At 59.7% G+C, this 26,382-nt stretch overlaps 1 protein-coding gene across 7 annotated transcripts in view; it reads right to left on the bottom strand.

Moving 5' to 3' along the window:
• Positions 1-26,382, bottom strand: part of LOC115522343 (calmodulin-binding transcription activator 1) — a 563,939-nt gene that overhangs the window by 67,995 nt on the left and 469,562 nt on the right. For all 7 annotated transcript variants that reach the window (XM_030328136.1, XM_030328139.1, XM_030328138.1 and 4 more), the window contains exons 5-8: positions 24,223-24,363; positions 20,867-22,713; positions 16,417-16,543; positions 10,923-11,057 (exon numbers count right to left, since the gene is read on the bottom strand). In XM_030328136.1, coding sequence (XP_030183996.1) covers positions 10,923-11,057; positions 16,417-16,543; positions 20,867-22,713; positions 24,223-24,363 — 2,250 coding nt within the window. The remainder of the gene's footprint in view (positions 1-10,922; positions 11,058-16,416; positions 16,544-20,866; positions 22,714-24,222; positions 24,364-26,382) is intronic.

Below are 26,382 nucleotides of genomic sequence, written 5' to 3'. Positions count from 1 at the left end.
GGTTTGTGTCCCGCGCTGGAGAGTGAGTTTATCCAGACCTTCCTAAGGAGCAGATGACCACACCCTCCCAACAGGTGCCCCCCGCCCCCAGCCCCGTGCCTGTCTCCCTAACAGATCTCACTACGTGGGGCTATGTTTGCCGGTTTTCTTGTCTGTCTCCCAGGGGACAGCACCTCGCACGGTGCCAGGCGCACAGCGGGTGCTCCGTCCGTCCCTTCTGAATGTAATGGTGGCACGTGGCATGGATGGGAAGGGAAAGAAGTGGAGGGCTGCTGGGAGGCCCTGCCCTACCTATGGGACGGGAAAAACCTAAGATCGGAGAGTGATAGATCCAGGGGGAGGAAGCCCTGTGGGTTTGAAGGTCCTAAGTTGTCAACGGCTTGGCTGGCGGGGGAGAGGATTGTGGGAAGGGAGGAGCAGGGACAAGGGATACTTCTAGCTCTGGACGCCAGGTCAGAAGCAGCAGGACTGGAGTAGGAAGAGACTCAGAGGAAGGCTGTCGCTGTAGGGAAGTCAAGAGCGGGTGGGTGGAGTCAGATCACCTGTGGGTGATTCTCTCTGCATCACTGGCCTGCTGCTGTGTCTGTGTCTCCGAGGCTGCGCGCAAGTTCGGTGAGTAACATGTAAGCCCCTCCTGGGCAGGCCTGGCAGGTGGTGGCCACTCAGATGTCACTGCTGTAACCCCTGGGTGGGCAGCTCTGTGCCGAAAGGCAGGTTTTGCAGAAAGAGCCGGCTCTCCCAGGTGTGTCCGGACCAATGGATGCAGCTTAATGTCACTGAAGTGACACAAGTTGTCACCAGCTCTTCTAAACACGGGTGCTGCTGAATGGGGCGGCAGGGGTGGGGGCGAGTTCTCTGCTCCCGTCTCCAGCGCATCTCGGACTTGGGCGGGAGAAAGGACACTTGGGGGACCCCCCTCGTGTGCTGATGTCAGAAGCAGTCCCTCAGCAGGAGGGGCTTGGAGCAGACGGTGGGTGCAGGGGGCTAGTCCCTCTCTCTTGTCGGTGCGAATCATGGGAAAGAGCACCAGCCCGTTCAGCCGGGACACCTGAGCAAACACCGACCAAGGCAAAGATACCGCAATCCGCCACGCCACCCATGGCTTCCGGCCAGCTCATTTCCCCTCCGACCTCGCGTCCTGGCTCCCAGAGCCTGGGTGGGTCTGGCTGTGCAGGGTCCGGTCCTGCTTCAGCAAGGGTTTGGGGCAAATCACAGCTCTTCTCTGGGCCCAGATTCCTTCCAGAAAGACGAGCAGGTTGGACCACATGGTTGGCCGGGCTTCCTTCAGGTTCTAACTCCCGAAGATTCTAAGTTTGTTTCTCCGCTCTGCCACTGATTTTTAAAACGTCTCCTGTGATTCTTATTAAGGACAGAACATCAGACACATCCTTGCCTGTCACTTTTTGTTCTCAAACAAAGGACTTCGGGTTCACAAGTGTGGAGCGTCAGCAGGTTACTGCAGGGGAGGAAGCTGGTCTTCGGCCTGTCAGACTGTTGTCAATGGCTTGTTGTCACAGGCGGGGGACAAGGTCAGCCGGGCTGCTCAGACGGATCAGAAATATGTGTATTTTTAGGAGCTTTTCAAAGGAGAGGCCTTGCTCTCAGCCCCAGCCAGAGGCTGTTTTGCCTTCTCAGTCTTGTGCGGGGGACTGGAGTGGAGGGAGGTGTCTCCCCTCACCCTGCTCTGGGACCTGCAGGACTCAGTTCCTCCAGGAGGCCACAGCAGCTCCTGTGCTGCCCTTGCCCTCTTTCTCCTTGCTGATGACGCTCTGAGTGTCAAAGTCTTAGGATCACTGCTCCCCACTGCTGGCTAAATAGATCCACATCTTCGTTCTTTTCCAGGGAGATGGATTCTGGAAGCCAGTTGCTAGGAAAGGCCGAGGAAGCCGCAAAATGCTGCCTTGACCATCTGTATCCCCAGGCTTGCCGGTCTCTTTGGGGTCCCAGGTTTGCCAAGGGGGCTTTCTTTGAGGCTACGGCTTCTGGAGCACAGCTGACCCACACTCTAATGATGTGGTAGGATAATGGGAGCCCAATACAATCAACTGAGGAGCTGGGGGTACAGTTGCCCGAGCGGGCCTGCCAGGCAGTCTTTGGAATCTAGAGGATTCCTGCATTCTGGCAACAACCAGGGGTCAGGGCTGAGAAACCCACTTCCACGTGCCTTTTGATGGTAAGTCACAGTTCGTGCATTGAGGCTTGCCCCCAGCCCCTGCATCCCAATGGGGAACAAGCGGGAGAGAGTTTGTCCCAGGGACTCAGAGCGGGTTCAGGATGTCTCCCTGGGCCCAGGGTCAGTGAAGCTGAGTTCCTGAGGGCCCGTAGGCCTGTGGGTGGAGGTGTGGGAGCTGTGGGAGGTATGGAAAGCGCAAGATCTCCTAGGCCAGGTAGGAGTCTGAGAGGCTCCTGGGCCTTCCTCTTTTGCCCTGGACGGGGGAAGGCCATGGCTCTGAGCTCAGAGACAGGTTTGACAGCATCTTATCCAGAACTTTCAGCCCTTGTCTGGGTTCTTTAAACTCACGCTGTTCCCCCTCGCCTGAGGGTCTTCGTACCTGAGGCTTCCTCTGCCCGGAATGCTCTGCCCCACCTTTCACCTGGCAGGTGACACGGTGGCCCATGTCCTTTTCCTTGAGAGGATCACCTCCTCTCAACTTCTTCCTGACTCCCTGGCTGCTTCCTCCCAGCCTCTTTGCCAGCTCCTTTCTGTTTGACATCCGGATGTCTGGGGGAGCCTATGGTGGACCCTGCGCCCCCCCCCTCCCTTATCTACACTTTTTCATGGAACAGTGGCATTTAGACCCATGACTTTCAATTCCATCTATGAGCCCATGATGCCTAAATGTTACCTCCGTTCTGGGTCTCTCCTTGGCCTGCAGACTTTCAAGTGCACACTGGGCAACTCTAACAAGGCAGTAACAAGTCATAACGTGACCGAGGCCAAACTCTCACTCCCCATCTCCCACACCTGCTGCTTCTTCTTCAAACCCTTCCATCTCCGGGAACAATGCACGGTACCCCGGTTGTTCAAGCCCCAAGCCTGGGGACGACCCGTCATTCTCTCTCATCCTCACGTTCAAATCATCCGCAGAAGCCTTGACTCTACTCCAAACCCCAACCTGTGTCTCCTGGGCTGCATCGTTACCAGCCCTGTCTGGGCCCCCATCATCTCTTGACTGCACTGATGCAAGTGTCAGGTGGTGTCCTTGCAAGTGGAGACACGGTCCAGTCTCCATGCGGCAGCTGGGAGCGTCTCAAAACATAAACCCGAGGGCGTCGACTCACCTGCATAAAACCCTCCCGTGGCCCCCACTGTCCTCAGGATAAAACTCCAGCTCTCTGCCTTGGCTGACGGGCTGCACGTGGCCTGGCCCCTCCTGACCTCCCTGGACCCATCTCGTTCCCTTGCACCTTCCCTTACTCTGCTCAACCACAGAAATCTCCTCGGCTCCCCTGACATGCCAGGCTCGTTTGTTCTTTCTCTGAGGATCTTGTTCTTGATATTCCCTCAGTGTGGAAGGTTCTTCCCCTGCGCTTACTGTGGCTGGCTCCTTTCCTGTCATACTGTCTTCCCATAGAGGCCTCCTCTGACCCCCCAGCCTACAGTAGCCACCCTGGCACCCTCTACCAGGCCACCCCTTTTAAGTGCCCTGATGTGTCCCTTTGTGATCTGTTCGTTGTCTTTCTCTCCCACTGGAATATAAACTCCACGAGCCTAGAGCAGTATCTGGTGCCCAGCAGATGAAGAACCAACGGTCCTGGGGGAAGGAGGCAAGAGGAGAGGCGGGAAGACTGCTTTCCACGTGTGAGGTCATGCTGGGCCGCATGAAGGTGGCGGACAGGGGATGTGGGGAAGCGAGAGAAACCAGGGGGAGAAAAGCACTAGGTTTTTGGTGATGGGGTGCGGGGAGGGGTGAGTGGGAGGTCTCGGGGTGACTCCTGGCTTCCTGTGGTTGGACTGCCCACTAGGATGGGGATGTTATAGGAGATGGAGGTGCGGGTGGGGCAACAAAAGAACAGTAGTGAGTAACTTTTGCGACGTGTTGACTTTGCCCAAGAGAAATCTGAGCAGAGCTGTCCAGGGATGGGGGTGGGGCAGTTAATGGATGGTTCTGGATCTGAGAAGGGGCACAAAGGAGGAGACACTGCACCTTTACCTTTATATACCATAAAGGGCGCCCTGGGTAAGGACAAACCCTCAGGGAGAAGAGAGTGGCCCAGGAAAGAGCACCCCATCGTCTGCTCACTGTCATTCAACTTGTGGGCCCTTGGCAACTCTGACCCCATTGACTGCCCCACCCTCCTGTGAAGCCCTCTAGACTCTAGGCTCTAAGACTCCATCCTCTCCTGGTTCCGCCAGCTCCCCTGACTGCTCCTTCTCAGTCTCTATCATGGGCTCCTTCTGGAACCTTCTGTTAAGGTCCGTGTAGCCTGCTTTATCCTGGGGCACTCTCTTCTCCCTCTGTCTCAGAATATGACCTTATTTGGAAATAAAGTCTTTGTAATTCGTTAATTAAAGAGATAAGCAGTTATAACGAATTTATACTGGATGAGCGGGCCCTAATCCAATGAATAGCACCCTTCTAAGAAGAGAAAATGGGGACACAGAGATACACACAGAGACAAAGTGCCATGTGACAACGGAGGCAGAGATTGGAGTCACGTTACCACTAGCCAAGGAACGTCAAGGGTTGTCAGCAGCCACTAGAAGTTAAAAGAGGATGCTCCTCTATTGCTTTCAAAGAACGGCCCTGCTGACGCTTTGATTTTGAACTTCCCGCCTCTAGAACTGCAAGAGAATACATTTCTGTTTTTTAAAGAAAGTTTTTGAATATCCATTTATTTTTGAGAGAGAGAGAGAAAGACAGAGAGGGAGACACAGAATCGGAAGCAGGCTCCAGGCTCTGAGCCGTCAGCACAGAGCCCGACGTGGGGCCCGAACTCACGAAACGCAAGATCATGACCTGAGCTGAAGTCAGACGCCTAACCGACTGAGCCACCCAGGCATCCCAAGAATACATTTCTGTTCTAAGCCTCTGCGTCTACGTCATTTGTTACGTTGGGCCAAGGAAACTAATGCAATGGTCAAGGACGACCGGGTTGATACTGACCACCGGACGGCCTGGGAAGCTGATGCTTCAAAAACACCCACGTCTGCCCAAGCCCTGGAGCCTCCCCGCCCCCCCACCATGGATTTAACTTTGTTTCCTACCCCAACAGCCAGGATGAACTTGCCGAGGCTGCCTCCTTGGCCTCGGCAGAGGCCGGGCTCCTCAGTGCCATTTCTCTGCAGGGCCCCATTTGTCACTGCCGCGCGGAGGTGGTGAGGCCCAGCTCCAAGGTGACCCATTCCCTGCCACACAGAGGAGCTCTACACTCATCTATATGGTGACACGGTGTGGCCCCAGCTGCTAACGCCAGGAGATCACTTCTCCAGGAGGCATCTGAGGACCAGGCCCCTTGGCCCCTGAATAAGGAGGGCTAAGGACGGACACCCATCCCCACTCTGTAATGACACGGACCCCGCAGAGAGCGATTATGGGAAGGGCCCTCATGCTTTGATGTAAGGCACTGGCTGGGCAGGCTGCAGCTCAGAGAAGGGGGTATCCCTGCCACTCAGCTTCAAGTCCCAAGTAGAAGACTGGGTCAAACCAGCTTTGTCTACAGTCACCTTGTCTCTGGAGTGCAGCCTGGGGCACACGAAGCAGGTTAGCTCCGGCAAAGAAGCACCAGAGAACCATGAGCTAACCCATGCCAGAGGAATGCCGGAGTCTCCTGGTAGCACCCACTGTTACTTGTGGGGGGGACCCCTATGTCCGAGCTCCTCCAGCTTCTCCTCCCAGGTCCTCCCAGAGGCAGGTGCGGGTGGGCCCTCGGGCGCTGGCTATGGATGGAATTCAGGGCAGCTCTCCCAGCTTAAGACAATTCACTCTCGCTCTATGTCATAGCTTAAAAACGCACGTGAGTTTTGTATCCTACTCCATAAAATTTTTAGTAAAACTTACTTTTAGTAAAACTGTGACATTTTCAATTATTTACACCCAAATTACTTATTTAAATAATGGTTTGGCTCTGGGCATGTTCTCTCATGTGGACAGTTCAGCGTCACACAATAGGCACAGGAGAGGGTGACTGGGAGGTGGGCTGTGAGTCTCCAGGAGGGAGGGAGTGGGGCCAGGAGCAGCTGACACCCTGGAGTATCACTAGGGGAGGGAAAAAAACATCCAGAGGCTTGAGGGGGGGGCAGTCTCGCAGCTGGAATGGCCGGCCTGTTGCCACTGGGCTACCCCCCCCTCCCCCCCCCCGCCCGTGGTCTCTAGGTCAGCGTATGGCCTCTGGCTCCTGGTGGGGGGAGGCTGCCTTTAGAAACCGGCTCTCAGGGGAAAGGCTGGCAGGACCACGGCCACAGGCAGCCTAGAGGTGGGAGGCGGGGCTTGGGACCACCCCAGCCACGAGTCTTCTGTTAGCATAGAGGGTTTGGTCAGAGCAGAAAGCCAAACCCCGAGACCAAATCTCACTTTTCCTTCTCTCCACCTCCTCAGTAGGGAGGACCTCTCCCTACTGCTCTCAGTCGTCCCAGACATCTGACCCGAGGCAGGCTGCCCTGGGGGTCGGCCTCCTGGATGGCCCCCTGGGCCCTGGGGAGTGTCCACCTTGCCCCGAGTCTTCCTATGCAGGAAGATGATAAAGACAGCTGTAGCCCCTGCTCCCCACCCTGCTGGAGAGGACAGGGTCCCTCTCCTGCCCCCGAGGGTCAGCGGGAGGCCTGCCCAGATGGCCAGCTGATGAGCCCCAGAAAGCTGCATCCGGGCCTCCCCCCAATCCTCTTGCCCGGGCAGAGGCTCAGCTGCCTGAGGAGCAACTGAAAATAGAGTCTACGTATAAGCGGCTTAGTGGGCTTCCAAGAAGGGGGCCGCTGGGGTTGCCGTGGGGCCGGAGGGACCGCGGGGGCTTCTCTACCTGGCCTTGGGGAGGAAGAACAGGGCAAGAGAAACAACAGGGCACCCAGAAGTTCTCCTCATTTCCTCTTCCAGGGACAGGAGTCACTTAAAGGTGTCCCAGTGCCCTTGGTTAGATGTGAGCCCCACCCCCCCCAGCTCCAGAGCCGCAGTGTCAAGTGGCCTGGGTTTATTCTCTTCGCAAACACAGGCACAGGCCAGACCATCTAAACGGACTGCACATCCTCCCCGTGCACGGCAGAGCCCTGGCTGTGTGTATCTCCAGGACCCGCAGCGGGCAGGAGAGACATTTCCCAGAGCCCCTCCCAAAATGTCTCCAGGGTAAACTCACTGCCTCACTGTCTCTAGCCTGGAAGACGAGCCATTGTCTTCCCAAATACACAGCTGGCGGCTTGCCCCAGACCATTCTGGGGTCTCCTGGCAAACGGCCTGGGGTCAGGCATGGGGAAACCTGTTCTGGATTTGCACCTTTGGCGTGAAATGGTGAAAATGGTAGCTCCCAGAGTAGCCTGGCCGGAGGCAGCCACGGTGTCATTCATCCCCTCAGCGCTCGCTGCGCCCCGCCCCAAGATACTCCTTTTCATCCCTCTCGGCTTAGCGGATGCCTGCTCAGATTTGATGTCTTAGGTCTGGGAAGACTTCCTGACCACTGGGCTGGATTAAACTCTTGATGTGTCCGGTGGGCACTCATTTACTCACACATGAGTTTATAGCACAATTACATACTGCGGCCTGCAATCTGCCAGCCCGCGCTAGGCAGTGCGGGTCCAGGCAGACCCGGCTGGGGGGGTGGGTAAGGGAGGAGAACCCCCTAGATCTGGGGGAGGAGCTGCAGCTCCTGGGACCCACGTGATGCGCTTCCTAAAGTCTGCCCCGAGCCAGCTAAGTGGCGGCGACAGCGCGAACCCCCGCCCCCCCCCCCCCCGCCCTTCTCCCTCCTTCCGCGATCTCCGCGTCGGGTGAGGGCTGCGCTCAGCTGGGATTTTGGGGACTAGGTGCCCAAGCACCTCGTCGGAGACGATCGCCCCCGACCCGGGCCGGGCGGCTCAGACAAAGGCTGCGCCACCGCCGCCGCCCGCGCGTGCGGGTTCGCTGCGCTCCACGCTCGGGCCCCCACGCGGCCTTTCGTCTGGCAAAACAAATCCATTTTAAAAATGAAATGAAGGCACAAATCCTCTTCCCAAACATTTCTCCCCCACTGGGATGGGGGAGGGGGCAAAGCGCGCCCCCACGATCGGGAGCAGGGCGACGGGTGCGGGGAAAACAACCGCGCGCGGGCGCAGCCGCGGGGCTCCCCGCACCTCGCGGGTCCCGCAGGGCTGGGGAGAGGCGCGGGGCCTTGCCGCAGTCCCGGCGGGCGCGAGGGGAGGCGAGGGCGGCCGGCCGGCGAAGCGCCCCTGCATTGCGGAGGGCCGGCGGGCGGACAGGCGTGCGCGCGTGTGCGTGCGTGGGCGTGCGCGCGTGTGTGTGCACGCGCGCCGCCCGGCCGCCGCGCCCCAGTTTGCTCGGCGCTGCGGTCCTTCGCCCCCTCCCCTTTGCACCGCCTCTCCTCCCCCTCGCCGCCGCGGCGCGCGCGTCCCCACCTCCCAGCAGCTCCCGGGGCGAATCTGCCCGGTAACCGCGGGGGCGGGAGGGGAGGGGCGCGGAGGGGAAGGCTTCCGCCAGCCTGGCCCCTGCAGCATCTTCCCCCACACCAAGTTCTCTGCCAGGCCGCGGGGTTCTCCGCAGACCGCTACCCTCGGGGCTGTCCCAGCTGTCCCCTTTGCACTGGGCAGATTAAGCCCTCGCGCTGCGGCTGCGGTTCTGCTCCCCCCGCCCCCCAACCTCCCCGCACGGTTATTATTTATCAGGCTGGCGAAATGCTGGGAAAATTTTCCTTCCGTGGATAAGGCACTTGTACTCGTTTAGGGAAGGGGTCTTACGGTTCCTCTGCAGTGGCCACCCCTCCCTTCCTATTACTTGAAAGGACACCTGGTCGAGACCAAAGGGAGAGGGATTCCTGAGGTCTTGCGGGGGCCCTGATCTGTTCTCTGGGCCGGGGTGGGCCTGCCACGTCCTTCCCCCAACTCCTGTCATCTCTCCAGGGCCTGAAGGATGCTTAGCTCAACTGGAGGCCTGTGGAGGTCAGAGCTCCAGGTCCCCTCTGGAGGGGGCTGCTGGGGAGCAGGTGTCCAGCTTGGTAGCAGGCTCATCGCCCAAGGGACCTGGTGTGGCGGAGGGCTCAGAAGTGTGTCTGTAATGAGATAACGATGATTCTCCTTGCCCATGGTCTGCCTCGCAGCCTCCCTGCTACAGCTTGCTCTCTGGCTTCCGGGGGGCTGGCTGATGTTTCCTGCGGTCCGAGGTACCGCCTGGCTGAGACTTGGCTCTCTGAAGGGCTCCAGCTCCCAGGCAGGTCCTGTGCTGGTCCCAGTATCCTTCGGCCTGTCCTGGCGAGGTGACCTGGTCACTCAGGGAGAGCCAGGACTCTGCAGACTAGCCTGTTCCATTTCCCATTTGTTCTGCAAGGCTGAAACCGGATTTCCTGAACGGGAGCCCCTGGTCACCCTGCCCTTCTCTGTTACATCCTGCAGGACATCGTCACAGCTCTGGCTGGCTCCAGTCTTGCCCAGGGTGGCGGCCAAGGCCAGCCTGGTGCTCCCACACGGCTACTGCCAGGGTGCAGATGCCTGCTGACCCAAGGCCACCTCTGGGAACAGCTCAGAGGGTTCGGCGGCCAGGGTGGCCACCAGGCACCCTGTCATTGCTGGAGCCGGGCTGGGATGAGGCTGATATTTGCACACCGGGTTCAGGAAAGCTGCCCAGGGCATGTGCCCAAGCCCAGAAATCCCCCGGCAGCCAGCAGCAAGGGGAAGTCTGGGAGGTGAGAAGGCCAAGGGCTGCTGTGCACAGGAGAGAGGTGCTTACAGAGGGCCCAGGATCAGCTTGGGCAAGGCCCACACCGCAGGCTGACGGAGGTCTTTGGCCAGCACCCCACGGACAGGTCCTTCCGCCAGCCGCCCTGATACTGATGCGTGTGCAGCCATTCCTCCCACTCCGTCTGGGGGCAGAGAGCAGACTGCCAGTTCGGCTCCCCACGCCACTTCCGGGGCTTCTGCTGGCCATGCCCAGGCTGGGAAGGGCAGCCTCTGACCTTAGCACCCCCCACCTGTCTTTGGCAGCTCTTCTCTGCAGAGGCTCTGGTACCAACACTCACTCATGTTCAAGGCCGGTGGCTCTCAGAGAGCCGTGCTTGGACAGCAGGTCCTGTCTCCTCCATTTGAGCCTTTTGGGGCTCTCTGGCCCTCCACCCTCAGCCATGAGGATGATCCTGGGCTTGTTTCAGATGCTCTACAGGGCACAGGCTAAAGTAAAAACAGCCTAGAAGCAGGGGGTGACAGGTGTTTGAGGGCTTTCCATGAGGTTTGGTTTGTTACCCATAAAAAGCAAAAGCACTTAATACACAGCACCCTCTCCCGCCCCCTCCCCCGCCCCCGCCCCCGCAAAGCCGTCCTGTCCAGGCCTTAGATCATGAAAGGAGCCAAGCCAGAGCTCCCTCCACCCAGCTTCCCACATTGCTTTCATCTCTTAGAGGCTCGGGGCCTGGTGACGGCCTCTGGGGGCTCTCTCTTCAAAGACATCCTAGAAATTGGCTTGGCGGGGGGCAGTGGCAGAGGATGGACAGACCCCGCTGCTCGAGGTCTGTCCAGAGAGGAACCTCTTAGCAACTCGGGGGCTTGTCTGGCCACTCAGATCCCCTGGCAGGAGTGACAGCCGAAGGCCCAAACTCACAAACTTCATTCTGTGCCAGGGGAGAGATCAAGGTTAAGGGCAGGGACTCAGTGGGTCCTTCCGTGGTGGAGACTTTCACTCCAAGCAAAAGTAAGGGAATCCAAATGTTTCCTTCTTTTTCACACCCTGTGCACAGGGTCCCCAAGTGCCCCTCTTCCTCAGCACCTGGCAAGGTGACCCGAGCGCTGTTCTTACCGTCCAATGACAGCCAGTCATGCTGGGAGGAAGGGAGCGTGGGCAGGGCCCGGGCTTTGTACTCAAACACCACTGAGTTGGAGATGATCTGGTTGTTGAAGGCAACTTGTAGGGTCACAAGACCAGTGTCATGGGCTGAAAGCAAAAGAAAGAGAGGTCAGGGCGAGGGGCGGGGATGGGCGCCCTTCAACTTGACGTACCACACAAGAACCTGGAGTGCCCCCTCCCCACTCCCCTTCACGGGGTAACCCCAGCCTCCGCCTGCTCATTCCTCAAGGCCTAGATGTAGTGCTTCTTCTTCCGGGAACCTTCTCTAGACCCCAGACTCAGCCAGGAGCCCCGCGATCACTCCTGCACCCGGCGAGGGCAGGTACCGGGAACTCAGTGCAGATTTGCTGAGTGAATGGATGAATGGTCCCCAACCCTGTCCCATGGCTGCCTGACTTCTCCCCCATCTCATCCATCCTAGATGGGATCCTGGGAAAGCATTTGCTTTGGAGTCTTTGTGTTTTTATTTCCCCCTTTCATCTTATTCTACAAGCTTGTCCTGAGGCACTTATCATGGCCTTCCAAGTATTTTCAGAACTTCCTCTGCCTCCCTGAGGAGAGCAGGAGGTTCATCTGTGCCTGTGACTCTTGGGCCCACGGGTGCCAAGCTGGGAGTGCCAGCCTGAAGCCTGCACCTCCCCTCCAATGCCTAGACAGTGGCCTTTGGGAAGACAGGCCCCTGTGGGGCTCATTCACTGCTCTGTCCCCAACACAGGGCTCAATGTATTTATTGGATGTATAACGACTGGGACATTTGTACCGTCAGCAAGAAGAGAGCCCACCCCCGGCAGAAACCTGCTTCATGTCTGGGGTTAAGGCTTTGTGTGGCTCTTGTTGAAATATGTGGGGCTGTGGCCCACCGAGATGGCCCCGGGGGTCACAGTAGGTATGCAGTCTGCTCTACCCCGCCAGGTCTCGTCCCCCGGTAGACATCAGGGTTGTGTGCTCCCTGCCCTGCTTTTTTGGAACACCAGATACCAGTGCCCAGGGCCTCCCCGGGACAGATTTCCAGGGAGGACGCACATAGGGATCATGTTACTGTTTGGGCTCTTGGCTTTCAGAAGCTTACAGACTCGAGAAAGCTGTCCAAGTCAGCTGCTCCCCAGGGCAGAGTAAATGCAGACCTTACTTCCCAGGGGAAAAGCAAGTCATTGACCTGTGGCCTCTGTTCATCCCAGGTTTGTATTATGCCACTGTCCCCAGAGCGAGGGTCTTCAGGAAGTCACTGCCCAAGGGTGACAAGTGGGTTTTTCCCCTCTGCTTACACCCTGGGGTGGTCTCTCAGCTCCAGACTACAAGCTGAGCCAACTGGCTCCATGGAGGGTGGGGGTTCCAGGGGACCTCCTGTGGTGTCTCTCTGGACAAGGGGTTCCCAGCCAAGTCCAGAACCTCCTGAGGCCTTGATAGTGTCCCCAGGCCGACTTCCAAATTCATGGTCACTCATCTTCCCTAGAGATTTGCCTGGTTTACCAACAGGAAGAAAGGACAGCACACACCCCATCTGAGCCCGCTCAGCTCTGCGCTCGGTAGCAAGCCACCTGGCCTCGGCTGGCGCTGGGGAGCCCAAGGCTGCTCTGTGACACGTGTTCTGGGCCGAGGGTGCCCCTCTTGTCCAGCACCTCCCAGCACTTGTACAGCCTGCAGTGATGCTGGAATGTGGCTGATTGAAAGCATCCCATCCTTCCCCAGAGAGACAGACAGAGAGGACCTTGCATAGTCTCCTGGGTCCCAGACCAGCAGCGTGGTGCACACAGGGACACTTCCTTGGCCTTCTCCCTCCCCCTCCTTGAGTCCATCGGCGAGTCCCGGTCCCTCCACTTCTCTGTCTCCACTGCCACCACTGTGGTCCAAGCTGCCATCATCTCTTGCCTAGACTCCTGCATTAGCCACCTGCTGAGGGCAAGCACAGTATACTGGAGACCTACCTGTTTCCTGCTGGGATGGGGTTGGGGGGCCACATTCCAGAGCTCCTACGTGAAACTGACGGGAATATGTTGCCCAGGGAGCTCTCCTCCTTAAGTCAGGAAAGATCACCCCTCTGCCCGCTTCCTCCGGTTTCCCTGTTTCTGTTCTTCCTTCCTACAATCTGTTCTCCCACACCCAGAATCATCTTTGAAAGACATAATTTAGATCACTTCGCTTCCCTCCTTAAAACTAATGGCTTCCTATTGCAAATAAAACCAAATCAAACTCCTTCCCATGACTCAGAAGGACGGACATGGTTGGTCCCTGCCATCTTCTCCAACCCTGCCGTGTTCAATTCTCCCACCCCCACCCATATCCCCCCCAACTTGCCCCGCTATTTCTTTGCCTCCTTGTTTCTTTCTGTCTCCGGCAGTAAAATGTAAGCTCCGTGAGAGTGGGGCACAGGTCTGTCCTGATCACGTCTTCATGCCCGGGGCCAAGGTCAGTACCTGGCATGCATGGGGTGGCCACTCAACCGTCTGTTGAATGAATTGCTTCAAATCTCAGTGCCCTTGCCCACCTCATTTTGAATTTCACCCTTTGCCTTTGGTGACTGCCCAGGAACCCGGGGTGGGGCTGTGGCCAAAACAAGTCTTCTGGTTGGTGGCTACTGCTGTCTCCTCCTGAGCCCAAGGTGGGGGGGGGGAGGAGCTTTCCTGAAGTCCCCTTCACCACCCCTTCACCCTGGGCTCAGTGCCCTGACTTGGTTGTCTCTCTCCTGCTCTTGGAGCACGACTGCCATCTTGTAGGAGACAGACTCCGTGCTGTGTGTCATCTGTGGCCAGTGACAGTGGGGGACCGTGCTCCTGGCCAGGGTCCAGTCTCCTCGTCGGGTGTCAGGCTGGTGACTAGTGGCCACATGCACTCCCTGTGTCCCTTCTTCCCATGTCATTCCCAGCTCCTGAGGTAACGCTTGGCTTGTGCTCACAGGCCTCTGGGCCCTTGTTTTGGGCGAGGCCAGCTTGGCTCTGCCTTTAGGTGTTCCTTCTTCCAGATCAGCTCATTTCCCTGCTCCCTTGAAGACGCAGGGAAGAGGTCTCCGAGCAGCCAGTATCACCCCCCAGGGCAGTGGCTTGTTTGTGTGACTGACTCCTCCCTGGACTGATTGCCCCTTGGGGACGGAGTTGGGCCAAGGGGCTGAGTCTTGAGTTTTGCTCCATTCTAGATGTGTACCAGCGCCTGGTGAACGATTCGGTGCGTGAAGGAATGCATGCGTACATCCAGCACCGTCTTACAGGTGACGGGTTTTAATTTGGGCCTTAAAGCAGACATGTCCAAAGGGGACCCTCTCTTTGCGGTCAGCTGCAGAACAAGTCGGTGCTCTAGCAGCGAGGCCTTGGCTCCCAGTCTCTGCCAGAACCTGTGGCTTCTCACCCCTGGGTCCAAGATGTGCTATGTTAGAGGATCCTGAACCACTGGGAGACACGGTGGCTGCCAGCTTTCGGGACCCAGGAATGCTCAGGGACCAGGACAGCCGCCTGCTGAGAGATGGAACAGAGTGGATCCCCTCTTCCCCTCGAAGCAGAAAGAGCTAAGGCTTCGCTAGTGGAGCCCCTTCACGAATTGAGCCTGTGAACCGAGTGCTTTATGGACCGTCCTTCAACTCTGCTCTTACCCATCTGGCAGCTGGTTTTTCAGATGTAGAAGCCGAGGCCCAGAGAGGTCAAGGACTGAGAGCTAAAGTCACCAAGTGGTAACTGGCTGATCCGGGATGTGCTGTGGTGTGACGGATCCAGCACCCGGGATTCGCCAGGTCGTGGCCTGGGACAGTAGCCAGAGGGCGTGCAAAGGCCAGCCTTTTCTGTGGAGGGGTCAGATAACCTAGGACAGGCAAGGTCTGGGTACTCAGCCAGGCAAGGGCCAGGTACAGGAAGTGGCTTCTATTTAGAGGCCGGGCAAGTCCTGTTCCAGCAGCACGTGGTAAGTGGACAGTGTAATAACACGCTGCCCTGTCCCCCTACCCACCCCCACCCCGGGGTAGAGGTTGGGGGGGGGGCGGGGAGTGATGGCTGCATTAGCCGTGCGGCACTGAGCTGTGATAGGCTGACCCAGTCTGGGCTGGCATCCTGACGGCTGTGCTCCAGAACAAGCGAGGCTGCTGGGAGCAAAGGGGGCTGAATGGGTCCCCTGGAGCAGGGCCAACAGGGGGAGGCCAACTTGGGCAGCATCCCTGGCTCCCTGGGATATTTGTGGTGAAGGCGGTGCTGGGTTCAGGGAGTGGGGTAGGGGAGGGCCGAGCATGTGAACCCAGTCCTGGAGCATTCTGGCCTGGCTGGCTGCACAGGGAATGGAGAGAGAGAAGAAAGAATTTTCCATGTGGACTCAGAAGCTCCAGGCTGGGGGGATGGTGTGGGGGGAGACAGACAGCTGGGGTGGCCCAAGGCCCCTGTCCTCACTTCTCTCTCTAACCTTGGGCCTCCACAGGGAGCACTCTGTCCTTCTGTAGATCCCTTGGCTTCAGATAACATGGTCTCTCTCTCCATTCACTGCCTGGGCAACCTGGACAGGCCATCCCCGAGCTCACGTCAGCCAACGGGTCTTCCCAGAACCAGCACAGAGGTCAGAAAACAGGAGCTCTGGAAACGGATTCCTTCACAAATACTGATCTCCTTCTTGTGACATGTCAGACACTTGTAGGCCCTGGGGCCACAAGGTGACCAGGAAAAGACACAGACCCTGACAAATGGAGCTGGCGGGCCAGCGGGGAGACGGCAATGGCCAGAGGTCAAGAAGTTGACCAGACAGGGACGTCAAGCCCAGTAGATGACGATGAAGCCCTGAGTGAGGACGGAGAAGGTCAGAGCCACAGGGAGGGCAGAGGCGCTCCTGCCCCTGAAACCGGAAGAAAATTCTGTGCCTGCACCTTTTTCCGGGGGCAGGGCAGATGGCTTCACTTTCTCAAGGGAGTCCGTGCAGATTATTATCAGTTTGACAGGTCCTCCCCTGCTGCCCGCCAGGCCTTCTCCATCCCTCTCTGATCTGCTCAGTGCCCTGCGAGACTGGCTGTGTGGACCACACAGCTTGGGCTCTCTCATTCTTGTGGCTTCTGGTTGGCGGGAGCTGCGAGAGGCACGGGCCAGAGGAGAGAGAGCTGCCTGGCTGCTCTGACCTCGGGTGTGGCCCCCGTCAGGCCCCTCCACCTGCCCGGCTCTTACCACCAGCTCCTGGAAACTTTCAGGCTGAGGGTGGCTCTGGTCTCCTGCTGTGCCCAGTCCTGGGTGTGTCAACCCAGTCATTGGTTGTCCCAACAACCCCCATCATGTTCATGAACTTCAAAATCCCAGCTGAGCAGGCTTCATACCCCTTTGATCCTCAACCGATGACATTAGACTAGTGGATCCGGGACCCCTTCATCACGGCAGAGGAAAGCGAGGCCCAGAGTAGTGACGTGACTTGTCCAGCGTCGCTCCCAGGCTGCCCCTGCACCCGGCACTCGGGGCGGGGGGGGCCCACCCCCTCGGTAGGGGCACCGCCTCCTCACCTGGGCAGTAGCAGCGTAGGACCCCGGGCTGAATCAAGGACGCAGGCACTGAGATCTGGTCAAACAGGCAGCTGTAGTTATTGCTGGCTTCTTGCCATGGGCCTGTGATGAGAACCTTCACTCCTCCCTGAGGGAACAGAGAGGAGCAGAAAGGAACGTCAGCCGGAGGAAGGGACGGGGACGGGACGGGACGCAGGCCTTCCAGGCTGCACTGCTCCTGGGGGCAGAGGGTGGTCTGCGCCCCTGCCCCACGTGTTTGGTGAACATGCAGATTCTGGATTCCGGCATGCCCGGCTTTTGGGAACCACTGTGTCAGGATGGCAGCGGGAGGAGGAAGCCTCTCGGGGCGGGGGTGGAGGGGACCCCCGGATGTTCCTTGCCTTCCTCAGCTGGCATCCAGCATGGGGGCCAGCAGTTCTGACCCCTGACCCTCTCCCATGTGACTTTCTGTTCTAGGCAGAAGGGAGCACAGAGTTTGTCAAACATTTTCAGTGTAGGATGCACCTGAGAAGTGGCCAGGCAGGAGGGGAGCCCCGGAGGGCAGCGGAGGGAGGGCTTTTTCTGTCATTTACTTGTGGACAGGTTTCTGGAGCCCCGAGTTTCGAAACCAGGCCTGAGCATGTTAGTGTCACCCCAGGGACAGGGAGTTCTGGTGGGGAAACAAGGAAATCTCAGGATCCCCAGGGATGGGGCGGTGGGGCAGGGATGGGAGGTCGGGGACATGAATGAGAATGGCTGCAGAGATAGAAAAATGGGGGAGGAGGGCTCAGAGTTGGAGGAGCTCAGAGACTGTCCTGAGCCAGAGAGGGGCTTAGCGCTGGAGGCTGGGGATGCTGGCCTCTCTGGCTCTCCCTGGGTGGGCCGCCCCAGGCTTTGGCCACTTTTCCCAGCAGGGGGCCGGGAACGTGGCAGGACAGGGTTGAGAGCGCCACCTGGTGTCCAGGCTGCAGAAGACTGAGCAGCATACCTCCTTGAGACTGGCAGTGGAGGGGCTGCTGGGTGCAGGCCTGAGGCCCCCATTTCCCCCACCTCTCCAGGTCAAAGAGGCCAGATCCCAGCTCTCCCACTTCTGGCCCCTGCCAATGAGACACTCTGCCACGCAGTCACCAATTCTTGCGTGGACTCTCCTGGGCACTGGCCCATCCCTGCCCCGGAGGGACCCCCAGCATCAACACAAGGCTTCCCCGTGGGCTACCCACAATGCTCCTGGAACCCAGACCTGGCCCAGGGCTGGCCTTGGGCATCAGCAGCAGGAGGGGGTGTTTCCAGGGATGAGGTGAGGGTGTCTCTCCCTCAGCCCAGCACAGAAGGGGCTGTCCTGGATGGGCAGGCATTCCACCTGTGCTCTGGGATGGGCTGGGATGGTTTTGGAGAAGTCACATTAATGCTGGGCCACCAAAGGCTGGGGGCAGTGGAGATAGCTCAGGCCCGGAGCCCAAAAGCAGGAGGCCTGCCCCTGCCCCTCAGTAGCTGTGTGTCCTCAGCCAAGTGGCCCAACCTCTCTGGTGGCCCTCTGGCCTTAACATTCCTCGGTTCTGATATATGGCTCCATAGGGAGATCTGGAGCTGTCAGGTGGCATTCTCGGGCTCACGGGCTGGGGGCTGGGTGCCGGCTGGGAGGTGTGCCACACGGCACAGGTAGAACTGCGGGCCAGCCCAGGGCAGGATCCTCCTTGGATCCTAGGAAGCGGAAGAGCAGTGGCTTCAAAAAGCCACAGACAGTTACCATGTGAGAAAAAAGGGAAAAAAAAAAATAACCCCAATCAATAGCTCCTGGCGTGAAGCTAGGGCCGCTGTGAGGAACAAAGAACTGTCGAAATTACTGGAGAACATCGGGACCTTCTCCATGGAAACCGCTGTAGGATGGGCTCTGCGTCCATCAGTTCAGGGGGTGGTTCCCATGGCAACGCTCGCCTGGCTGCGCTTGATCTGCCGTGACGCAGGCACCTGACGGCTCTAATTGCAGCTTCCTCTGCTGGTGCAGCCAATGGAGGAACGTGACGCAGAGGGCTTGGGGGAGGGGCGGGCAGCAAATGCCATCTGAGGTCTCTGTGCCCTGGGAGTCCTGAGATAAAGGACCCAGACTTCAGATGCACCCAGGGCAGATCCTGGGGCCGAGGGGCACCTCCAGTCTCTGTGTGTGTGTGTGTGTGTGTGTGTGTGTGTGTGTGTGTGTGTTGGTGACCAGCTGTGGCTGCAGGGGAAGAGGTGGATCTAGGAGGTGGGAGGGAGGAGCACTCCCGGAAGAGACGGCAAGGTGGCCTGGCCTTAGCCTTCCTGCAGAGTGGATTTTAGAGCTGGGCCAGGGTGCCCAGAGGCTGTTGAGCTCAAGCTCACACAGCCTAGGAAGCGCGCCCGAGCCGACAGCCACTGGGGCCTCTGCAGAGGCCTCGCTGTGCGGCCACTGGGTTCCAAAGGGACCAGCGGGGGGAGGGGGGGGGCATCTGTGCATTTTCCAAATCAAATTGAATTTGAGTTGCTTTTGTTTCCTGGAAGCCTCGAGGGCTTCTGGAAAACCAGGGCTGGACGCTCCTTCTCGGAGGTGACCGGACCCACATTCTTTCCCGCTCCCGTGCTGCCCTCGCGTGGCAGGCTGCTGAACTGATTTTCCCTGAGGTACAATGTGGGCACCTGCTGGTACTGGGGTGCAGAACAGGGGACCAGGTCTGCTAATAGCCCCTCACTAGTGCCCCCAGGTCCATGGAGGCCGGACTGCGGGCCTGCACACATGCTGGGGGCCGGCGTGCACAGGTCGAGGCTGGGCAAAGAGGGTTCCTCTCCCCTCCCGACAGGTCCCTGTAGGACTCGGGCTCCAGGCAGCCTTTCAGGGTCCTGAGGGCCAAACCTCCCAGGCCTAAGACTGACCTGCAGGGCCTCCAGGCTACCCCTCTCGGCCGTTTGCAGAAGAGGAAACTGAGGCCCAGGCAGCCAGGTCGCCCAGCTGACCCCTTGTGACATCCCCTCCCTGTCCCCCGAGTCGCTTTCTTAAGCCCTGTGGGGGGCAGGCTGCTGGGCAGAGCTGATCTGTCACCCGGGGTGGGGGTGACACGTGGTGCCACTGAGCTCAGCATCGCTGACAGGGTCAAACTGAGCCAAACCAAGAGGAGGCCTGGTCAGAATCTTCCGGATTCTCCTTCTTGGGGGAGGGGCAAATGGAGGTGGACGGAAGAGGCAGGTGCTGCCTGAGTCTTTTACTCGGTCCTTAACAACAACCCAGTGAGGTAAGAGCCGCCATGGCCCGGTTTAGAGACAAGAAAGGCAGCCACCTTGCCCAAGGCCACTGGCTAGCAAGCGTGGGGCACATGCCATCTGGACCCGGACCCAGGAACCCCTTAGTCTGGTCCTGACTCAGGCATCACCCCGGGGAGCCCCTCAAGCACGTGGGTCTGTAACGTGCACAGGTTCTGGCCAGCGTCCCTGCACCGCTCAAACCTGGAGAACCTTCTGTGGCATCTGCATTCCTGCCTTGACGCCCCATGAGAGTCACAGTCTTTCAGGAGCGCCCTTCTCTCGGTGTAGTGGACAGCAGCCCCTGACCCTGGTGCCCAGGGGATGTGGCAGTGGGACCAAGGAGCTGTGGGCAGCCACCTTCCTGGGAGAAAGTGCCGACCTGGGCCCCGTGGTGACTGGGCTGCTCCCCAAGCACCTGTCAGGCGGGCTGGGAGGAGTCAGGGAGTGTGCCCCAGTGTGCAACAGGGCATTCGGGAAAGCTCAGGCCACTCTCTGTCCCCTTCCTATGCCATTCTATCTCAGAGAGAAAGCCAAGGTTTCTTCCTTAAACACTGTGCCACTGTGGCAGACCTGGGTTTTCTGGGGGGGGGGGGGCGGGTTTCCGGCGGTCCTGGGCTTTGGAGCAGTGATGCTCAATGTCAGAGGTCAGCCTGAAGGAACTGAGGTGGGGGGGGGGGGCAGTAGGCCGGGGCTGGGAGGGGGAGGCCACAGGTGGTGGGAGGTCCCGGGTCATGTAACATGCCTTTGATGTCGTAGAGGCCCGATTTACCCGAGAACGTTTCACGGCTGGCTTTACGGGACTATACCCTTCTCCTCAATTTGATGGGGATTTGTTTATGTTTTGTTTTGTTTAGCGAAGCAAATCGGGAGTAATGGACATGGATGATCTATGGTGGTGCTTTCTGAATTTAGGACGTTTTTTCAAAACAGGCATAAAGCAAAGCAAAGCTGTCCGTGGAATCCTAATCCGCAAGCCAGGTTCACAGCAGACTCTCATTCTGGCGGGAGCGGGAGGGCCACCTGGCCCCCAGGAGACCCTTGGCCTTCAAGTGGAGTCTGAGAGCCGGTGCTGGACAAAGGCCACGGGGACAGAGGAAGGGGACAGCTTTGTATGGTCCACAGCTTCCTCCAAAGGGCAGCCGCATGCAAATGAGCCTCCCTGAGCCGAGCGAGGGCGCCGGTGGGCGGGTGGGGGAGGCCACGGGCGGCCCCAGCTTACCTCTGGGTAAGACCACTCCGGGGAGTAGTCGGTCACCATGAACACCCGTCCGCTGTGCTGCAGCATCCCCAGGGTGCCCTGCGCTGGGGTGGTGGAGACCACCTCAGCCACGTGCATGTAGGCCATGGTGCCAGCCCCGCCCTCGGCACTGGTCAGCTGCAGGCTCCCCTGCTGGGGGCTACAGCAGGGCATGCACATCTCCGCCTGGGCGAAGGGGGCGCGGGCCCCGTCTTCCGACTGGGAGAGCGCCGCGCCGTCCCCCGACACCAGCTGGTGCCCATAGATGGTGCCGCCGCCCCCCTCCACGGAGATGAAGTCGTTGATCAGGTCGGAGAACTGGCCGCTGAAGGAGATGTCAAAGTGGTCCAGGCTGAGCTCCATGCTGGAGGCGTTGGCGAGGCCCGGCTGCGCCACCGGGTAGAGTCCCTGCACCACGCCGCCCGGGAGCATGGGGACCCCGCCGGCGCTGCGGATCACCCCGGTGGTCTCGGGCTGCAGGTAGTGTTCGGAGCTACAGGCCTGCAGCTCCCCAGACTTGATGAGGCCCTCGCCCCCTTCGGCCACCTGCGAGGTCTCCATGGTGACCTCCCCTTCCGCAGCCATGGCCTGGAAGTTGGCCTGGAACTGCATGAGGTGGAGGGAGGAAGCAGACTCTATCCGTGTCTCCACGTGGCCGCTGCAGGAGCTGGTTTGTGACGAGGCCTCCGTTTTCACCGTGGGCATCACAAAAGTGCCCCCGGACTCGCTCAGGCTGCTGTGGGCGTTCTGCTCGATGGGGAGGGGCTTGCTGGCGTCCTGCAGGAAGAAGCTCGGGGAAGGGGTCTGGTGGACGTGGGGGCTGCGGCCCGTCTGGCTGAAGCCGGACGCGTAGTCCTTGTTGGAGTCTATTGCACTGAAATCCATCTGCTCCAGGGTGGTGCTGGGACTCAGGCCGCCGCCCGACGGCAGGAGGCTGGAGCCGGCGCTCAGGGTGAGGGAGCTGGAGGCCGCGGCTGCCGCCGAGGAGGAGTACGCTTCTTTGGCCATCTGCTGCTCGAAGGACGTGTCCTCGGTCTTAATCTCCTTGGCGAGGACGGTGGTGAAGCTGAAGCCCCTCTCCACTGGTGGCGAGTGCCGCACGTTGGTGCTGACCATCTCCGCTTTCAGGCCTCCGCCCCCGTACGTCTGGCCCTGCTTTGGGTTATTGAGGAAGCAGTCAGGGTCGAAGTTCATGGTGGTTTCTGGGATCTTCCGGCCACCGTCGAGGGTGGTGGAGAGGACCAGCTCTTCGGACACGTTGGTGGGCAGCATCGACAGGCTTTCCGAGCCGCCCGTGGTGGGGAAGGCGAACTTGTGGCCGTCGGAGCTCACGGCCAGGACGAGGCCCTGAGAGGCGTCGGGCGAGAGGAGGTGGTGGTTGGGGCCGGTGGTGGGGGACATGGTGTACACGGCCTCGTTGGTGACCTCGGACATGAACACCGTGGCGCTCTGGGACAAGCTCCCCATCACGGAGGCCACGGCCATGCTGGACACGCCCGTGACCGCAGGGCTGTCCACCATGTCCGGGTCGCTGTTGAGCCCACTGCTGATGGACACGGGGGAGCTCTGGGTGGTGTCGGGGACCTCCACCTGGTTGGTGGACGAGACCTCCGTGCTGTTTTGGTGCAGCAGCACGGGCTTGGCCACCTTGCCGTTCCTCTTCTCGCGGCTCGGGCCCTTGCTGTGGCTGTGCTCGTGCTTGCCCTCGGACACGTCATTGTGCTGCACCTCCGAGTGGCTCCCGTACCCCCCTGTCCGCGGCTCTACCTTCGGCGAGATGATCCGGTGTTTGGCACTGTTGCACTTGTGGTGAGCGCTGCTGCCCGCTCCTGCGGAACGAGAGGCACACGACACACGCATGCGCGCGCACACGCACACACACGTCCACGCACGCACGTGCAAACAGAGAGTCAGAGCCGGGGCCCCCGTCGATCGTGCCCCTGAGCGGCCGGGGGCCCAGGCAGGCCACTGACCCCTGGGGCTGGCGCGTCACCCACGCGCAGGGTCGCGGGGTCTCGCACGCGCCCTATGGAACCGCCCTCCAGATGGGGGGGGCGGGGCGGGGGGGGCGGGGCTTTTTCCTTGATGCGCTTTTCCAATGCTAGTGATAGCGCCTCAGGACATAGGCGGTTGGGAAGGACAAGGGGGAGAGTCTGTCATCCTCCAGGAAAACCCTTGCCGCCTTCAGAGACAGACACCATTTACCGAAACAGCTCTTGCCGGCCAGGGTGGGCGGTTCAGCCCAGAACGGAGGCCGCGTCCCTCTCCCCTGCCCCAAACCGGGCATGCCTGTTCAGGCTGCGCAGTGTTTCTTTGCAGAGAGCAAATGCACTCTCTCTGCATTCGCTCTCGGGCCCCAGGACCAAAGAGGGTTCTGGACTTTGCTCCAGAGGCAGAAAGGTATCTGCCCCCCTGCCCCATTTGGCCAGCCTGGGTTGTGTCCTCAGCTCTTCGTGGGTCAAAATCCCTCTAAGACCCAAGCAAAGGCAATGCCTTAACCCCTCCCCCCCCACCCCAGCTCAGTGGCAGAGAGGGAGAAGCTCTAGGCCGAGGGTCTCTGGACTCTGGCCAGTCTCCCCAGGGCTCTGCACGCAGTGGCCAGGTCGGCTCTTCTCTCTTCTCTCCCCTCTGCCATTATTTTCATTCCAGCTGATAAGGGTCACCTCGCTTTTGATGAAAGGGTGACTTCTCCCCTGCGCCTATTACAGCCTCACCACCATTATTCCTAAGTGCGCAAAGACTTCTCAGGGAAGTGACATGACCCTCTAATGGAAATATCTAATTAAGGCAGAGAAGGAAATGGAGAATGCACATTCCTAAGAGCAAATATCATTATCAGAAAAACAGGCACATTAGGACAGGGAGTGCGGGACGCTTTATATCCTCGGAGGGGACAGAGGTTAAGGAAAGAGGTTCAGCTCGAGTGGTCCCACTGACTCAGGGCTGACCTGCCGGAAGAGCCCGTCTCAGCCCTGTGCCCGGGCCCCTGGGCTTCCTGACGACGATACCCAAGATGGTGGGGCCCGGAGGGTACCTGCTGTGTGTCCATGAGGCCTGGAGCCCCAAAGCCTTGCACTCCCCAACTCTGCTGCCCCCATTCCTAGAGGGACCTGCCTCTCTGGAAACTGCTCTCTCCTGCCCCAAGCGGGCAGGACGAGGGTGAGTCAGTCCTGGGTGCCGTCCTGCGCTGTCCCCTGGCTCCGGGCTGACCCCGCCCCACCCACTGGGCATCCAGGCCACCCCTGAGGAGGAGAGCCTCACCCTCTGCCTGCAGAGCCCCCCCCCCCCTGCCCAGCTGCCCCCGCCGCGCCCCCCCCGCCCCTGGGAGCCCCGCTCACCCAAGCTGCCGGTGCAGAGGCAGTTGTGGGTCCGAGGCTGCGGCTTGGTCTGGTGACTGTCGAGAATCTGCTGCACCAGCTGCTCCACGGAGAAGCCTGAGCTGCTGTTTCCGTTGCTGCAGGTCCACTTGATGCCGTGGACTGTGGACAGAGAGGGGCAGGGGGGCGGTCAGAGGTCACGGGGTGCAGGGGCAGGGCCTGGGAGGGGTGGGACCTGGGCCCTCCCAGAGCATAGCCCCCTCTCTGCTGGGAGGCTGGCTCTAGGGGTGAAGTGATACACATGGGGGGGGGGGGGGAGGAGGGAGGACGGAGGAGGGAGGGCCAGGCTGTCCCATGAGACCCCTACTCCCACTGGGAGCTCTGTGCTCTTCCTCTGCCTCCCCTCCTCCCTTCCCTACGGCGCACCCTGGGGAGCGGACGACCTAGAGATTTGCTTCTGTTTTCCCGAAGTCCAAGTGCACCAAAGCGTTTCTTCAAGGGAGGGAGGGCTGGGCCTCTGAGGGCCCTCCCCCACCCCCAGCTGCAGGTAGTGGAGATTTGCGGAGGATATGGAGGCTACGTGCTGGGCTGGATACCCCACCCCCCCCCCCCCCCCCGGAGGGGTGCTTCTGATTCTTCTCACAGGACTTCTCGGCCTCAGGGGCTGCAGGCCAGGCTGTGGGGGGCACCGGGGGCAGGACTGAAGGGCCCCCATGACCCGGACAGCGGATGCCCACCGACGACCAGCCACCTGGATGGCCAGCCCTGGAACTCTGTTGTGCCTGCCATCGGGGTGGGTCCACAGGATGACTGAGGGTAGAGCCCACCCTGAGCACGCCTGCCTGGCAGGATAGGGGCCGACAGTCTAAAATAAACTGACTTGCGAGCTGGGCCTGCGGACTGATGGATTTCACACCCACTGCTCCGTGGTCTCAGCAGGAGCAGACCCGGCCGTGAGGTGGTGTGTCGGGTACAGGGCACAGCCCGGCTCTCTCTGGTGGCTGCTGGTGGGCCAGGTTCCAGAGGCAGGGAATCCATAGCCCTGGGGTTGGAGCCAGTGCCCAGGGCTCTCAGAGGGACCCGGCTCGCTGTGAAATGGGGCGAGTGGGAGCGGGTGGTCCGGGAAGAGGAGCAGGGCAGGGTCATGCTAGGCAGAGGCCAGTGGCTTTGCCAACGCAAAGACAACTTCCTTTCTCCCCTGGCGGAGCTCCTCTCACACGGAGTCCAGGGGAAGAACGGTCACAATGCCCAGTGTCTGCCCTGGCTCTGTGAGGCTCCAGGAGGCAGAGGGTCTACACAGAGAGTAGGAGCTGTGTCAGATTCAGATCTGGATTTGAGTCAGGTTGCAGTCTTGCTGTGTGAATTGGGGCAAGTCTCTAAACCTCTCTGATCCTCAGTTTCCTCACCTGTAAAATGGGAATAGGCTAGCGTGTGCCTCATGGGGCGGCCAGGATCCTCCTGCCCGGTACTGTTGTGCTGACCGTTAATGACGATGATAATGCCGGCCTCGTTCCACGGCCTGGCTGATGCCCGTGGGAACTGGGCTTGGGGGAGGAAGCTGCTTGCTGTGACAGCCGCCGGTGGCTCTGCCTTGGAACACCCTGCAGAGAGCTCCATGGCTGCCGTTCCTTGTCGGCACCTGTATGTGGGGCTCCAGTCGTTTTTCAGAGAAAACCCCTCGTGTGTGGGTTCTGATGTGCTGGGAATCCCGCCAGGTGCTGCTTTCCTTGTCCGTGCACCTGCCCCAGGTATTTGTCTGGTTCTGATGAGGCCCGTGGCCCTGCTCCCAGAGGGCCCTGGATTCTGGTGGGTCATCACGAGGGGATGGGGGCTTGCTGAGTGGCTTCTGTCCCTGAGCCAGCTGAGCTGCCTGGAGTTGCGGTCCTGGGTGCCTGTTCAGAGTGCTGCGTGATGGGCATGTGCAGCCGGGGGCAGTGCTGGGGTTTCCGGCCTACTTTTCGCTGCCTTGGGATCCCTTGGGGAGCTCTTCGGCAGCCCCAGGAGGTCTGTGATCCTGCTGGCTCAGGCCCCAGCTTGTCCCCCGGCAGCCGAAAGGGAAGGCCCAGGCCAGGGCTTTGCAGACCTCATTACAGCTGTGGGACCCTTTTCTCAAATAAACCTCTGCCTGGAAATCCAATATGGAAGACAGATAACAGCAGAAGGAGCCTGGTCAAGGCAGGA

The sequence above is a fragment of the Lynx canadensis genome, chromosome C1, assembly GCF_007474595.2.
Source record: "Lynx canadensis isolate LIC74 chromosome C1, mLynCan4.pri.v2, whole genome shotgun sequence".
NCBI lineage: Eukaryota > Metazoa > Chordata > Mammalia > Carnivora > Felidae > Lynx > Lynx canadensis.
This window is presented reverse-complemented; position numbering and strand designations above follow the sequence as displayed.